This window comes from Electrona antarctica (genome assembly GCF_951216825.1).
Source record: "Electrona antarctica genome assembly, chromosome: 5".
NCBI classification, from domain to species: Eukaryota; Metazoa; Chordata; class Actinopteri; order Myctophiformes; family Myctophidae; genus Electrona; species Electrona antarctica.
Genome location: NC_136810.1, coordinates 27,305,833 through 27,321,215, shown reverse-complemented (window position 1 = coordinate 27,321,215; position 15,383 = coordinate 27,305,833). Strand labels below are relative to the sequence as shown.

Sequence of the window (15,383 nt, the reverse complement as noted above, 5' to 3'; positions counted from 1 at the left end):
CTCTCCATCCACTACCATTGAAATAAGGTGTTTTTCAGTTGCTTCGTATTGATATTGTGTACACTCAATTCTTATTTTAAAGTTGGTGTCAGTAAATACATCACAGGTGCAGCATAGTGACTGGGCAATGGCATATCATTTGTTTTTAGTTTTTTCCAAAAAAGATGCTTTAGCAAATTCAACATAAACAAGGCGGAACCAGGGCGGCACAAGGCAGAAAGAGACTGCTAGTTGGTCAGTCAGGGACTGACTGACCAACGTATAAAATCTCAGGATCGTGACACCAATGCCTACAAACGTACCGTCATCCAGCGTAATCTCCTGGAGGCCCATACAGGCCTGGTGTGGCAGCTCGTCTGGTTCCTGCTTGATGCCGACCACATCTCCAGAGCTGGAGAACAGGGAGTGGGGTGCCGACGCATGCTGCTTCTGGGGGTCCACACAGCTGAGGTGGAGGGCTCTCCTTGGAGATCCAGGAGAGCAGGCCTGAGGCTTCTGGGGGGAGGAGGCGGCGGCCTGGGTCGGGATAATTATGAAACAAAAAGGCTGGTAAATGAGGCTAGGGTCAAGAGGAGGCTTGGTTCTTATAGTGAACTAATAGGCCTACTTAACAAAATAACGGAAACTTGAATTGAGAAAACATTTGAGTTAACTGAAATAAAAATGTAAATGAGGCTTTACAAAATAAATGATCATAATAATAATAATAATAATAATAATAACTAACTGAAACTGTGTTTACAAAACAAAACAAAATCCCTGTTGTCAATATCTTCAAAAATAGTGAAAATAGCCAATCTACATCAGAAGCTCACTCACAAGCGTCACAACTCGAGCTTGTAGATCTGCTATTTTCTGAAGTTGTTGAATGTTATTCCCTACAACAACTAAAACTAACACTAAACCTAATAAGAACTATACTAAAACTAAACCATACCATCTTCGACTGTTTATCCAGAGTCGGGGGATGAGGGCAACAATTCCAGCAGAGAGCTCCAGATTTGTCTGAGCTTTCTAAAGCCACTATTTGGGGATTTAGCATTGGGAAAGGGGTGTTCCCCTACTAAAGTGGCTATTTTGGTCACCTGTCTAAATCCCTAAAACACCTCCACTACCGGTTACATTATGCATAGGTGTGTATAGGAGTGATACTAATTTTCGGACAGCAGCTGACTTGCGGGCAGCGTTGCAAAAACAGAGCCCTATGGGCTCTATTTTCATCCATGCTAAACCCCTTATCCGTAAACTACTTTGCCTTTTCTTTTTACCATTTTGAAAAACATTTTTAAATAGTTCAAATAGCCAATCTACAAGCTCACAACGTGTCATGTAGATCGGTTAGTTTAGTTGAACTTGGCTCCCCCATATCTCACAAGTATGATCGTACCATACAAACCCTCCCGCGCACTCAGATCAGCCAACGCAGGGAAGCTGGAGGTACCTTCACTAAAAACACCGGGACAACGCTCCACACGTCCCAAACCTTTCTCCCTTCTGGCTCCAAAACTATGGAATGCACTTCCCATCACAGTCAGAACTGCAGCCTCACTCCCAATCTTCCGCCGTTTTTATGTAGTCATAGCACTTTATAGTACACATGTATAATATATAATATAGTATAGTATGTATAGTTCACATAGATACTCCACTGTTACGTTCTTAGTTTACGCTTGAGTCATGATAACTACTTTTTATATATGTGATGTATGCCATGCTTTTGTTATTCGTTTTTGTTATTGCTTAATGTAAATTGCTCTGGATTAAGAGCGTCTGCTAAATGCCTAAATTGTAACTATTCAAAAAATATATATAAAAAAAACAAAGAAGTTTAGGGATAAGGGGTTTTGCATGGACGGAAATAGACTCCATAATCCCCCATCTGGTCCTTGGTCTGCCTGGGGCCTCCTCCCAGGACCTCCCTAGGGACACTCAGGAGGCATCCTTACTAGATGCCCAAACCACCTAAACTGGCTCCTTGCCAGGTGAAGGAGCAGCGCCTCTACTCTGGGGCTCTCCCGGGTGACTGAACTGAAAGGGAGATCATTTCAGCCACTTTGTATCCACAATCTTATTCTTTAACCCCACCATCTGTATTCTGGGAAAACCCAGAACTTCATGACTATAGGTTTTAATAACTAAACTAGCGAACCTGCTTTAAATACTAACGGAAACTAAACTGTCATTGATAACACAAACTCAAAACGATAAAGAAAACATAATAATGACAAAGACAAAACTATAATAACCTTGGTTTGAGGAGCTGAGAGGTGCAAGCTGGTTGACTCCGAGGTGGAGAGGGACTCGCAGCGGCCCGTTTGGGGGAAGCGTGCTATGGGATGGCTGGTGATGGAACAGACCGGGGCAGGGTGGTGGTGCTGATCAGGCCTGAGAGGACCACTCTGGTGTTCAGACCGAGTGGCCGGGACAACAGACGATCTTACGGGAGAACTGGACTGGTGGTTGTAAGGCACAGTTTTGGGCGAGGGCATGGTCTGTGAGGCCAGTCCGAGGTCTAAGGTTTGCATAGTGTTTATCCGCGGCTGTCCCGCCACGTCAGGACCAAAGCCACGCAGAAGGTGAGAGTTGTACCCAAGTGGAGAAGAACCTAAAAGAGAAATCAGAACATTATTGTCATATGTCAGGTTTATAGATGTAAACTAATAATCTTGCCCCCTGAAGTCCGTATATGTATATTGAATCTGTAAATAGTTATATGCGTATAACATTCGGAACATCTCGCAGGCAGGACATAACAGAATAGTCATCAAGCTGATTGGGTGGTTAACACAAAAAGATTCTGAGATTGTTATGAGCGAGGAGAATTTCACCTGCTGATAATTATTTAATTGGCCCAGTTTGAAGCTTTGCTATATTGCTGCCATATAAAAACAACACCCTCTCGATCCTCGATTGTCCCATTGATAAATTGTGTTTCTGTATGCTGCTGCCTCAAAAACACTGCAATATACAGAAAAGATCAAACCTTGTCCGAAAAAGAAAACAAACATGAATAACAGACAAAACGTTCAGAGGCAGTGGGTAAAAGTGATTGACAAAGTGAGGTCGAAATCTTTTAGATAAAAAACGTCAAAACGTGTCGCACCGCAGTTCAAGCTTGCAGATCTGCTACTTTTGATGCTTTTGCGTGACGCTGTAGTATGATTAGTGCAGGGCAGCAGTGTCTCGGGGGTAGAGTGGCCGGTAGAGCGGTCGGAAGGGAAAGCGTGACATTCACAGTTCGTATCCCGGACTCCTCCCGATTTAGTGTCGACTCTGAACCCCTAATTGCTCCCGATGTGAAGGTTGGTGCCTTGCATGGTTTCCTCCGCCATCTGTGTATGAATGTGTGTGTGTGAATGGGTGAATGTAATTCACAATCTATGTAAAGCACTTTGGATAAAATAAAGCGTTATATAAATGCACCATTTAGCTTATAAAGCAGGGTGTTAACTTACAAAAAAAACTCAAAGATATGTGTTCTACCCGACAGCGATGATAAGCTACATAAGATGCAGCAGCACTAGAATAATGACACACATGTGGCACACAGGGCCTTTGTGCGAAAAAAAAAAAAAAAAGTTCTCACGTGCAGGTGAATATGCCGGCTGCGGTGAAGCCGGGTAATCGTAGAGCGGCCTGTCAGGACAGAAGGCTCGGTCGGGGGAGGGCAGCTGAGCCACCATCATTGAATAGACGCCAGGTGGATTATGGGCCGGCATGTAGTCCAATTCACAGCGCTCCTGCTTTATCAGCGGAGCTCCGGCAGCGCCGCGGACACCGGCAGGGACGAAGCAGAACGGCGCCGCAGTGGCGCCCGCCAAGTACGTGAAGCTCTGAGTTAGGCTCCTTTTCCTTCTGCCGTTGGACACGTAGAAGTGGACCTGTGCTGCGCTGGTGCTCTTATTGTTGTGGTACGGGGGGATCTCCACCACGATGCTGCACTGAAACACACAAAGAAGGATGTCACAATTTTACATAATATCTCCATATTTATATCCAGTTTTTGTTTTTTCCCCATAAATGAATGCCCTACTCCTACTTCATCATATCAATCATACTACATCGTCACACAAAACATCAAGCGGAAATAGCAGATCTACAAGTTCACAATGCAATTAAATATGTCAGTCATGACTTTTTATATTTTAGGTTAATTTTCTGGCCTTGTTTACAAAGTCTAAAGGGAATTCATTCAACATGCATTAGTTATGTTGGTAAACTTACACTTTTGCTCTTTTCAGGAATAGCTTTCACATCTACTTCCCACTGCGTTCTTCCATCTGAGGGACAAGAAAACAGTTACTCACAGCTACCTCTCAGCTAAATTATTACACTGTCATGCTTAAATTAAAGCAATACTTCACCCTCAAAATGACTAGAACTTGAATACAAGATTTGGTTGGGCCCGATGCTGATCTCGAAATTATTGAGGTTTTGACCAAGGATTGTGTGGCCTTGCTCATTCCCTGATGGACTGATCGAGGGTAGCTTCATCCCAAAATCTAAATATCCACCAGTTAAAAAGTACTAATTTTAAAAGTCAGTGTACTGTAAATGCATGCACTCAGTCTTACCGGGACCCTTCTCCACAAAGATGACCCTGGATTCAGGGGACAGGTTGGAGCCAGTGATGACCATCTCCGGCCCCCCGTCAACAGCACAGCTAGATGGGCTGAAGCCATCTACCTGGGGAAGCTCCAGAGCTGAACGCTGGGCTGAAAGGGGAAATCATTTAGTACACAATACTTTGTCTAAACACTCATGGTCCAGATCTGGGCTACAGCAGAAGAAGACCACACTGGGTGATACTCCTGTCAGCTAGAACAGGAAGCTGAAGCTATACTATATTACGCAGAAACATGATTAGAATATTGGAAAAAACATTGCCTGGTCTGATACATTCTTGGATGAAATTGGAAACCCACCTGTAAATGTATTTCCCGTTGATAAAAGAGCTTGATAGACAGGGAGACCCATTACTGAACAGTCTATAGGCTCTATAGCAATGGTTACTATCACAATATAGAGTTAACAAAAAACTATTTATTGGCCTGGGCCATGGCTCAGTGGTCCAGGCACCTTGGCTGGTAATCCAGTCTGGCAGTGTGCCGCGGGTTCGACTCCCAATCCCGACGGCCTTTACTGCATGTCTTCCCCCCATCTCTCTCCCCATTTCCTGTCAGCCTACTGTCTGTCCCTTCATAAAAAATATAAAATAAAGGCGAAAGCAAAAAAGCAAAAAAAAAAGAATACCCCTTACAGCACCTTTAATCACCTCGTTAACCAGTGTACCCCAGGGGTCTACTTGGCCCCCTCCTTGTCTCCCTAGTCTACACCAACTCTCTTCACCGAAAAGAGCCGATCTGCAAGCTCACAACGTGTCACTTTGTAAAGCGGTATGAGCTTGTAGATCGCCTATTGCAGCCAAATGAACTCACAGCATTCTATGGGGACAGAAGCTGCTTGCAGACACAGGGCTTTGCCGTCGGGCTGAGGGATGTAGACCCGAAACACCACACGTGCGCGCGTGTTCTTCCGCCCAATGTCTGTCTCTCCTTTCCGCAGCTCGATGTCCGAGTTTCGCAGCTTCAGGATGCCTGCGCAGTCAATGCTGAAGATCAAGAAATACATTCAATTAGTTGACATGCTTTCTTTCATAAAAGCATCATTGTCTCCAATGTTATATATTGTTAGAATCAGCTTTGTTTGTGTTCTTTTATGTGCTAAAAGAGTGCCTTTGAGAGCCGTTTCACCATGCAATGTAAGTCAATGAATAAGGAGACTACCGGTATTATTGGAATACTATCCTCCTATCCCATAACACCGGAGGGTTGTTGGGTCACCGCAAACAAATGTCTGTAGAACGTCAATTTATAACCAACGGTGCAAGATGTCTTGCCAATCGGACTAGTTACATCATGTCACTATAACTACACAACAACCTCTACCAAAGTGTACTTGTGCTTTAATCACATGAATAGAATGAATATAATTCACAGGTGCAAGCCATTTGTATCACAGTGTAAATTGTGGATGCATATGACCAACCAGACCAGACAGTGGCCTTGTGGTTAGTTAGAGTGTCCGCCCTGAATCTGGGAGGCCGGGGTTCGACACCCGGCCGCCGCCTGGTCATACCAAAGACTGTAAAAATGGGACTTAATGCCTCCCTGCTTGGCACTCAGCATCAAAGGGTTGGATTGGGGGGTCAAATCAACTAATCAAATGATTCCAGAGCGTGGGAACGGCTTCAGCTCACCGCTCCTTGCCTGTGGCTCACCGCTCCAAGAGATGGGTAAAATGCGGAGAACAAATTTCACTGTGGTAACGTGTGTGACAAATCGTACGACAACAAAAATAAAATAAACATTACCTGATCGTCATGCCATTTTCTGGCAGAAGAGGTATCTCTAGAGCCTTTGTGATGCCTACAGTCTTCTCCAGGCACAGAGTGGACACGGTTTTCCCAGTGACTCTGTGTACTTGGTAGAAGGCGTGAGGTCTCAGATATCTCTCGTCAGCTGTTCCTATGAACACCTGCAGGTTGACTGGCTGAGCACTGTAGCCACTCAACTGTAAACAAGCACAAGCATTGCATTGCATTATGGCAGGCAGTGGCCTTCTCAATTAAATGGTATCATATTACTTTTAGTGATGTGGCACACATACAGCACGACGACGTGCTAAGAGCTCTTAACAAGTCTTCTCTCATGGGGTCAACGAGTTGACAACTTACATTAAAGTTGTTCGGATATGGGCCAATATTGTGCTTGTCAGAATGTACAAAATTTGAACTTGTTTTTACTTTTTATACAATGAATCAGTAAATGACGGTTATCGACCATAACAGCAATGTTGCAATCGGTGATCAATTTGCGGGGTCCTTGACATAAAAATGTTTGAGAACCGCTGACCTTGACGACAGGGTGGCCTCCAGAAGCTGCCTTGACAGACCCCCGGCTCCCCTCCGTCTCATAGTGGGCCCTGTGGTGGGCTCTTGGCTGCACCTCGATCTTCAGCTCACAGGGGCCATAGTGGCTGGGCAGGGGCCAGTCCAGAGGGGGCAGCGATGAGCTCCTGAAGAGGAAACAAGACGTAAGGCTTAGAGCAGCTTTTTGCTGGTCAAACCAAACGCAGAGCGCCAATTCTGTACCCAAGATCTGTCTGTCTCCCATTTGTGCCTATGCATAATGTTATCAACAACAACAACAGCAGTTGATGCATCGTTTCTGATGTGCGTCGTCCCGGAGTAAATCGGTCTAGTGGTAATATTAAAGAAACAAAATGAAGATAGTCTTATACTAAACACGATAGCTACTTCTACAACTACAACCTCTACTTCTGCCAATGATGATGAAAGAAAAATCACAAGAACCACCAACCTGAACAGGGGAGTGGTGCCAGGTGTGGGCTTGTTCCAGCTGAACGAGGGAACCGGGATAAACAGCTCAGCCAGACCGGCATCCTGTTGGACACACGCCTCTCCTCCTCCTCCTCCTCCTCCCGGTGAGTCCAGGAAAGGCAGCGACGCTCCCAGCTCCTCTCCCTGGCCACACAACGCTGCCAGCTGAGTACTAGTGGTCCTCCTGGTTTTGGAGGGAACGTCCAGCTCAGGATAGCAGCCATAGAGAACGGGGCCCAGGGTGGGGCTTCCGATCCAGGAGTCCTCGGTCACGCTGCCTCTGGGAGAGTGACCTGGAGACAGGCCTGTCCTCATCATGACGGAATTATATATATATTAACCCATTTAGACCTGGGAACGATTCTACAAATGTCTTCTAAATCCTGACAGTTTTCTGAAAAACCTATGTTTCCATGTCAAGGACACCCCAAGATCATATGTAATTGGCCGCCGACCCCCATCTGAAAATATGTTGTTCCAGGGACGCCCCAGAAGCAAAGATTTGAGTTAAAAACACTGGCTCTATATATAAATATATATTCGAGGATTTGTGCCACATTTTCATGATTTTTCAAAAATAGCAGACCTACAAGCTCGTAGCGCGGCACAAAGGGGTTCCCGCCCAGAATGGGTTAAAAAATAAAAAGTAGCAGATCTACACGCTCAAATGCATCATGACTTTTGATGCTTTCGTGGAGTATGATAAAGTAGAATACATTTATTTTCGGAAAAACACAATATAATTAGTGACGATAAAATACAGATTAATGGAAATGATTCTGACTAATAAAGCAACAATAATAGTGATTACCGTACGTCAAATAATTGCCATATGTATAATAATAGTGCCGGTGCTCACCTGGAGTAGGGCTGGGTGAGTGGTGAGGGGAGGGGGAGCGTGCTCGTCCGTCAGCGCTGGAATGCCGTCTCTTACCACAAGGGGACGCAGGCCTGGAGTTGGACCTGGACCAGTGGTGGAAAGTAACTGGACTTTACAATCTATGTAAAGCGCTTTGGAAATCAAGCGCTATATAAATGCACCATTTACCATTACGACTCGATCTATCATAACCACTATAAAAGATCAATTGCCGTACATCTACGCCAATGGCAGGGGGCCGTATTAATTCCATTTGCCGTACATCTACGGCGATGGCGCTAAAAGGGTTAAGAATAGAAATATAAATGGAATGGGCACTCTAGGTATCGATATCGAATCGGGACGTAAGTGAATCATCCCACCCCTATCAGTTATACATACATGTACTGTTACTGTATGTACTGTATACTCTACCATACAGATTGGACAAAATTACATTTTGATCACTAAAACAAGTTATATGATGCAACTTTAAGAAGAGAAATCAGAGTACTCCTTCCACCACCGACCTGGATGTAGGCCGTGGGTTGAGCCAGTTGTCTTCGGTGACGCTGTTGCGTGGCGAGTGGCGTGGGGACGGGCAGGGCGACTGGCGGGGAGACTGGTGAGGTGAGAGGGCCTAGGTAAACGCCAGGGTTATTATACTTAACTAAATCTAACAAAAACTAGAACTGGCTAAAAAGAATGAAGGGAAAAAATAAAAATAAACAGGGCTTTACAAAAAAGACAAACTATAACTACAGTAACTGAAACTATATAGTGTTTACAAAACTAACTCAAACTGACTGAAATCATAGAGAAAATATCCGTAGTTTTTTTTCATACATAATATTTAGCTCTGCTACTTAAGCCCCGTTATCAAAATATTTCCCAAATTGAAAACTATAATAACCTGGGTGAAGGCCAGTGTGTGCTGGTACTGCTGCTGCCAGATCTCCACGCCAAACGCCCCTCCGCCGCAGCCCGGCGAGGGCAGAGGAGAGGGGATGGTCCCGTGCGAGGAGCACAGCGTGAAGCGAGCCGCCGCCTCGTTCAGCTCCCCGTCAACGTCGTCGTACACGTGGGAGAAGGACTCGCAGGACGAGATGTCCGACAGCCAGCTACGCGACGACAGGCTGCTGCCCGGGCTGTGGGTTGAGACGGGGATATTAACTCAAACTAATGAAATAAGTAAAGAATAACTAGGTTTTACAAAAAGACGATAACTCACCGATACTGTATTATGTATAATTCACAAGAGTAACTTCAACTAAATAAAATCTTCGCCGAATCTCGCCCCTGACCTGACCATATTACAATTAAAAGTAATAAAAACTAAACTAAACCACCTTTTCTTTTCACCCCCTTTTCTCCCCAACACATTTGTGTGTTGTCACTGCTTTTGTATCCTACTACCTGCCAGTGAGGAGCCCGCACCGAGAGGACATAAAGCCTTAGTCCTGCTGACAGGTGCCGCCCAAGCCCGTAGGAGTACGTGCAGTGACAAATACACCCCTCCCCCGAACACTGGCCAATTGTGTTCGTAATAGATGTTCGAACCCCCAGCCTCTGCGGTGGTGGGCAGTGGACACTGGACAGACATTTAGGCTAGAACTGTGCCAACTACGTGCCTAAAACCACCTTTTCAAAAGATTCAAAAAATGTATCTGCATAAAAAGCAAAAAAAAAATGAACTTGAAATTGAAAATAAAATAAATAAAAATGAAAACAAGATTAAATAAAAAAATAAAAAAAATAAACTATGCTAACCTTGGGTTGAGATTAGCATCCCTGTAGTAGGGGTCCAGAGACAGATAGAGGTTATCTCTGTTCCAAGTCTGCTGCTCGGTGCCCTGGCTTTCTGCCCCGCCGGACGCCTTGGCATCCTGGCAGCTGCCCGTGTCTGGATGGCTGTTGGTGATGTGAATACTGGGGCAATCAAATGATCTGAGGTTCCCCACAGAGACGTACCGGGGCCCTTGTACTTCGCCATATCCTGGATGCAGAGAGAAGTCACGATCATGTCATTTCAGTTAGGTGATTAATGTCATACAAATAATTGGGATTAATCGTGCTTTGGGCATTGAATGTTGGAGCATATTGATCAGAGTTACATTTCTGTTTGCCTTATAGGTTTTGTAGAACAGAAATTCCACTAAACTGATATCATAACAAATAATCTACTATGGCCAAAACAGGCCATCCATTTAATAATCTTAAACTTTCAAACAGTAGTGGAAATCGCTGACCTACAAACTCACAACGCAGTTACATCACATTGCATTCATTGTGAGCTTGTAGATTGGCTATTTCCGCTGTTGTTCAACATATTAATTGATGAGAGATGATACTGACGACGAGTCGACCAAAACTGATTATGTCACATAGTTGCGATCATTGCGATGATGCAATAATTGTGACAGGCCTACTACCTGGATGGATAGGGGTAGTTATTGTGGTTTGGGACAGGCCTACTACCTGGGTGGGGGTAGTTATTGCGGTTTGGGACAGGCCTGCTACCTGGGTGGGGGTAGTTATCGGGGTTTGGGAGCAGAGCTGGAGTGACATGCTGACCTTGTTGTAGTAAGGTAGGTCCTGGCTAATGGGCTTACTGATCAGGGAGTAGAACTCGTGAAATGTTATGACTTCATAACCATCTTGTGCTTTTTGAGAAGAGTTCAGGAGTGCAACAGTTAATAAAACATACTGATTTAATCGCTTATGATTAAAAAATAATTGATTTAAATAACAAATCTATAAATCAAAATGTTCAAATGTTTAAAAATAGTGAAAATAGAAGGTTCACAACACAAGTGTGTAGATTGGCTATTTTCGCAGTTTGTGTAGTTGTCCTAGTTTTGAGGGGCGCTGGCCCCTTTCTATCATAGTTATTAAAAAAGTATAGATGCCTCATTGGCCGCTGCAGTTTGTTGAAGCGACCCGTATCCAACGGGAGAAGGAAGTCAAGCCGAATCTTGAAGGCACGCGCTACTGATTGGTCTACCCAACGTCCCCTACCGTTCTTTCGTTTTGCTTCCGCTATGCTTCGCAAGGAATCTCAGGAAAGCTTGCCAATTAATCACACATCGCTATCGCCTCCCGTTGCCTCCATGTTGCCATCCGTTGAGAGACGCCTCCAGAGCTGGACGAGGCGTCTACCTTTATATGTCTACGCTTTCTATGTCCCTTTCTATGTCTACCTTTATATGTCTATGCTTTCTATGCGCAGCTTTTTGTGTAACAAAACATTGAAGACAAAAGTGAAGACGCAAATTGTAATTGGTCGGAATGACATTTGTGATGATTTGATTGGTTGAGCACGGAATGTGATGTATATGATGTATGATAAGAGCACCCCTCACTTCACACAGGTGTGATTTTTTTGCTACAACTACATCACAAGATTAAGTAAAAACTAGGGCTAGTGGTTTATCATGCCAATATATTTAGCCGATTATGAAGTAAATCCATTCCATTTTATTTGCGTTGATTCGTTTGACAAAAGCAAAGGAGTCCGCAGAAAGTTTAATGATACATTTCGGTCACTCAGAACTTGGGATGAATGTCTGATGGAATAAAAGTATCATTCAATTTCTGCTCAAAGTGAAGACAGTGTGCATTTGGCATTGCTTTTCTCATGTTGACTACTCTTACGCACCTGTCCCTTGACGTAGGTGTGCAAAAGGACTTTTTTTACTGCGTCGAAGAGAAAAAGAAAAGACGCTTCACAATCATTAAATTAATGTTGCAGTACTAGTAGAAGTGAACCATTAAACAACCTATGAGGGCCGAACATTTGCAATGCAAACTTTCATTTGTGGTTACACAGGTTGCAGCAGCTTTATGAGCAGTGGTGGAAAGTAACTAAGTACATTTACTTCAGTACTGCACGTAAAGGCATAGCACAGTGTAACTTTCCCCTGTGTTCACATAACATTAAATATTTGTTTTACCCCTCATTTCCCTGTATGCCAGCAGTTATCAGCCAGTGGAGTAGTGAGGTGGTGTTTAGCTTGCAGAAACACACCGCCTTCTGGCTGTATTTTGGTGTTTTTACTGTTTATTGTAGACAAGTCGAAAAACATTCCCGTCTACCAAAATAAACAGTGAAAACACCAAAATAGAGCAAGAGGGCCGTGTGTTTCTACAGCTAAACACCACTATTCTGCTGGAAACCCCCTGAGGACCCCCTGGGGTTCCTGCATGGCCTGGACCTTAAGTTCCATTAGCCAACAGACAGCTGAGACAGTAGTAACATGAAAACAAATAGGCACGACATCAATGCCATCTATTGTCCTCAGTCATTTGTTTTGTGTGCCAACATATGCCACAAGAATCCATCAGTATATTCTTTCTGTAGGCGGACTGGGGATCGGCTTGCCTTCGTAACAGAATATCTACAACTACTCAGCAAGCTCACTATCGCTGCTGCAGCCCTGTGGTTTGTCAAAATGAGTTCCGGGGACACCCAGGGGGGGTCCAAGTGGTTCAGAGGGTCCGCCCAACACCACCACCCTAGCAAAATCACTTCAGCTATTTGAAAATAGCACGTACAAGCACATTGGCCATTTTAAAAAGATATACCCTGGACAAAACAAGTGGCATTTTTGGAAAATCTTTGAGACATTTTTAACACATTGTATCTTGTACGAGGGTCCCTGCACTGCCTGGCACAACATATAATCAGATGAGGTCCATTCCACAAGGCCAAATCCATTTACATTTGGGGGTCCTTGATATGAAGGATGCCATGGTCAGATAGGTGGGCCGCATGCATTTTCAGAGCATGTTTATTTTAATGATCAATCAATCGTGTTCTAGCTTGTAAAAACATATCAGTAAATCTTAGTGTTTCACCCATTATTTGGGGGCCAACTGGCCATGTTCTCACAGGAGTGACAGGACCTACGTGTGAGCCCCAACCCACAGGTTGAGAAACTGTGTAGCCAACATGCTGGCCGCTGTCCGCAGAGCTACCCCACTATGAATACCACAGTTCACATAACACAGACACCCACCCACCTGCTCTGAATGCCAAATGCAAAAAGGCCCAGAGAGACGGCTGATTGTGCCTTGATACGGGAACATGAAATGGGTCTCTTTACTTGTATGCAAAAACCCATGAATGTAATGAATGTCAATGTGTTATCTGATGCAACAGTGTGTCCCTGGGGGGCAGTGCCACTAGTGCGGTCGTGCCAGCTGCCAGGGTAACTATCAGGAATAGCGGGCACCTGAGTAAATTTTTGTAATATATGCATTTATTTTATAAAAGGAGGGGATGCATAATTGTAATGACATTTTAATGAAGGTCTTCAATTGTTGCAAAACCTGTGGATAGCTAGCCATTATGGACATAAACAAGATAATGATGTAACTGTGCACATTCAAATCATGTAGATACCTTTATATTATTTTATAATTATTTCTGACCTGCATTTTCCAAAGCATACATTTATTTATTATATTCATTCTTTTTTTACATTTTGGGGTAAAGAAATTTAACATTGAGGTAAGGTGCCCATTCGACCTGTCCTGTATACAGGTCGAATGGGCACTAGAGTGCTGTCAGAGCCAGTGCACTGTAGCCACAGTGCCAGCTGCTGTCGGGCACTGTGGCCGTTCTGTTAGGGCGGGTACAAAACAAGGAAGCAACACTTGTAAAAGCCACACTTCCCTGCTTTGACAGGCTGGGTGTCAACTTTCATTCGGTTTGTTTCTCATTTGTGCACAACCACCCAGCTAGCCTTAGCCTACTATAGAGCCGCTGGACCATGCAGAAGACACTTCTGCAATCTATAATGCAACACGTATTCACCTGAACACTCACCCCATTTAAACTTAACTTGAAGTTTAACTATGACTTAGGAATTTAGTTTATAGTTTAAAGGCGGTAGACCCTCTTGTAAACAAGTGTAGTTTATGGTGTCGTCCACTCACAGTTAACAGTTTTTGTATTGAATTGTGCTTGAAATGTACTGTAATTCTGTAAACTGTTAATAAATACTTACTTAATTACAATGGATATGGCAATTGTATAAGACGTATTTAGTTCAGTTTATGGCACTTTAACCGCTGAAGAAAATAACTTTAGGAGAGAAACGCAATTAATCTGATGGCGACCTCGTCAGAAGGGATATAACTAGTCTATAAATAAAACAGATTAATAATCCAGATCTGTCTCCATGTGTAAAGTAACTAGTAGCCTACGGTTCTTCGAATTTGAGGCATTTTAATTTCGTACTTTGCTGGATCGTATTTCAAATGTTCAGTACTTTTACTTCTACTCCACTACATCTCAGGCACTTGTACATATTTTGATGCGAATACTTTTGTACTTTGGCTCAAGTAACATTTGGAACACAGGCCTTTTACTAACTTGTAAGTGTTTGTGGTATTGCTACCTTTACTTAAAGCAAAACATCTGAGTACTTACCACCACTGATAATAATGAACAGTGTATAAATACAACAGATGAATAATAACCCATACATAAACAGATCTGTCTCCCTCACCTGCAGCATTGGGGCCTGGCGCAGCCTCAACTAGCGGCTGTCGAGCCGCGTCTTCTCCAAAAATGAGTCTGAAGTCCAGCTCCTCGTTGCCGCTACAGTTTACAGTAGTCATGGGACTATATAGTGGCTGCTAGGACGACAGCACCGGGACAGCCGCGCGTCTCAAGCCGGCCAACACAACACCCATACGGGACACTTTTGTCACGATCACGGACGCAACAAGTCCGATCTGGCGGCCATCCACCGGAGCAAAGTTGTTAAATGACACCCAACACACAACACGACGGCTTCGAGCCCGATCTGGTAGCCTTACACGTGCGACATCAGCATTTCTATGATGTTGAATGTAATCGATGCGTTATGCGTTAAGTTATTAATTAATGACGGGTTATTAAGTTGATTAAAAGTAATCCGCGGAGAGGATATACACTGTAACTTCCACGTTACAAACAAAGCAGCAGCAGTCCTCCTGCCCGTGACGTCAGCAAACTAGACAGACTGCCTGGGAGGGAGTGGGGAGGATCATAAAGTATTATTTAATTACCAAAACTACGCATTCATAATTAAATACTTTAATTAAAGTCGATATTTGTTTTTATCCAACACC

The 15,383-nt window shown here is 43.9% G+C and overlaps 1 protein-coding gene across 3 annotated transcripts in view; it reads right to left on the bottom strand.

Moving 5' to 3' along the window:
- The window catches only part of LOC306923507 (nuclear factor of activated T-cells, cytoplasmic 3-like), a 25,090-nt gene extending 9,834 nt beyond the window's left edge, over positions 1 to 15,256 (bottom strand). The window contains exons 1-14 of one of the 3 annotated variants that reach the window (XM_079501657.1): positions 14,777 to 15,256; positions 10,032 to 10,257; positions 9,175 to 9,409; positions 8,792 to 8,901; positions 8,262 to 8,365; positions 7,383 to 7,707; positions 6,915 to 7,077; positions 6,374 to 6,573; positions 5,439 to 5,611; positions 4,575 to 4,715; positions 4,225 to 4,280; positions 3,587 to 3,941; positions 2,247 to 2,605; positions 303 to 516 (exon numbers count right to left, since the gene is read on the bottom strand). In XM_079501657.1, the coding sequence (XP_079357783.1) occupies positions 303 to 516; positions 2,247 to 2,605; positions 3,587 to 3,941; positions 4,225 to 4,280; positions 4,575 to 4,715; positions 5,439 to 5,611; positions 6,374 to 6,573; positions 6,915 to 7,077; positions 7,383 to 7,707; positions 8,262 to 8,365; positions 8,792 to 8,901; positions 9,175 to 9,409; positions 10,032 to 10,257; positions 14,777 to 14,888 (2,773 nt within the window). In that variant the 5' untranslated portion in view covers positions 14,889 to 15,256. The remainder of the gene's footprint in view (positions 1 to 302; positions 517 to 2,246; positions 2,606 to 3,586; positions 3,942 to 4,224; positions 4,281 to 4,574; positions 4,716 to 5,438; positions 5,612 to 6,373; positions 6,574 to 6,914; positions 7,078 to 7,382; positions 7,708 to 8,261; positions 8,366 to 8,791; positions 8,902 to 9,174; positions 9,410 to 10,031; positions 10,258 to 14,776) is intronic. The other 2 variants (XM_079501658.1, XM_079501659.1) reach the window with 2 other exon arrangements.
- Between the last annotated feature and the right edge of the window lie 127 nt (positions 15,257 to 15,383).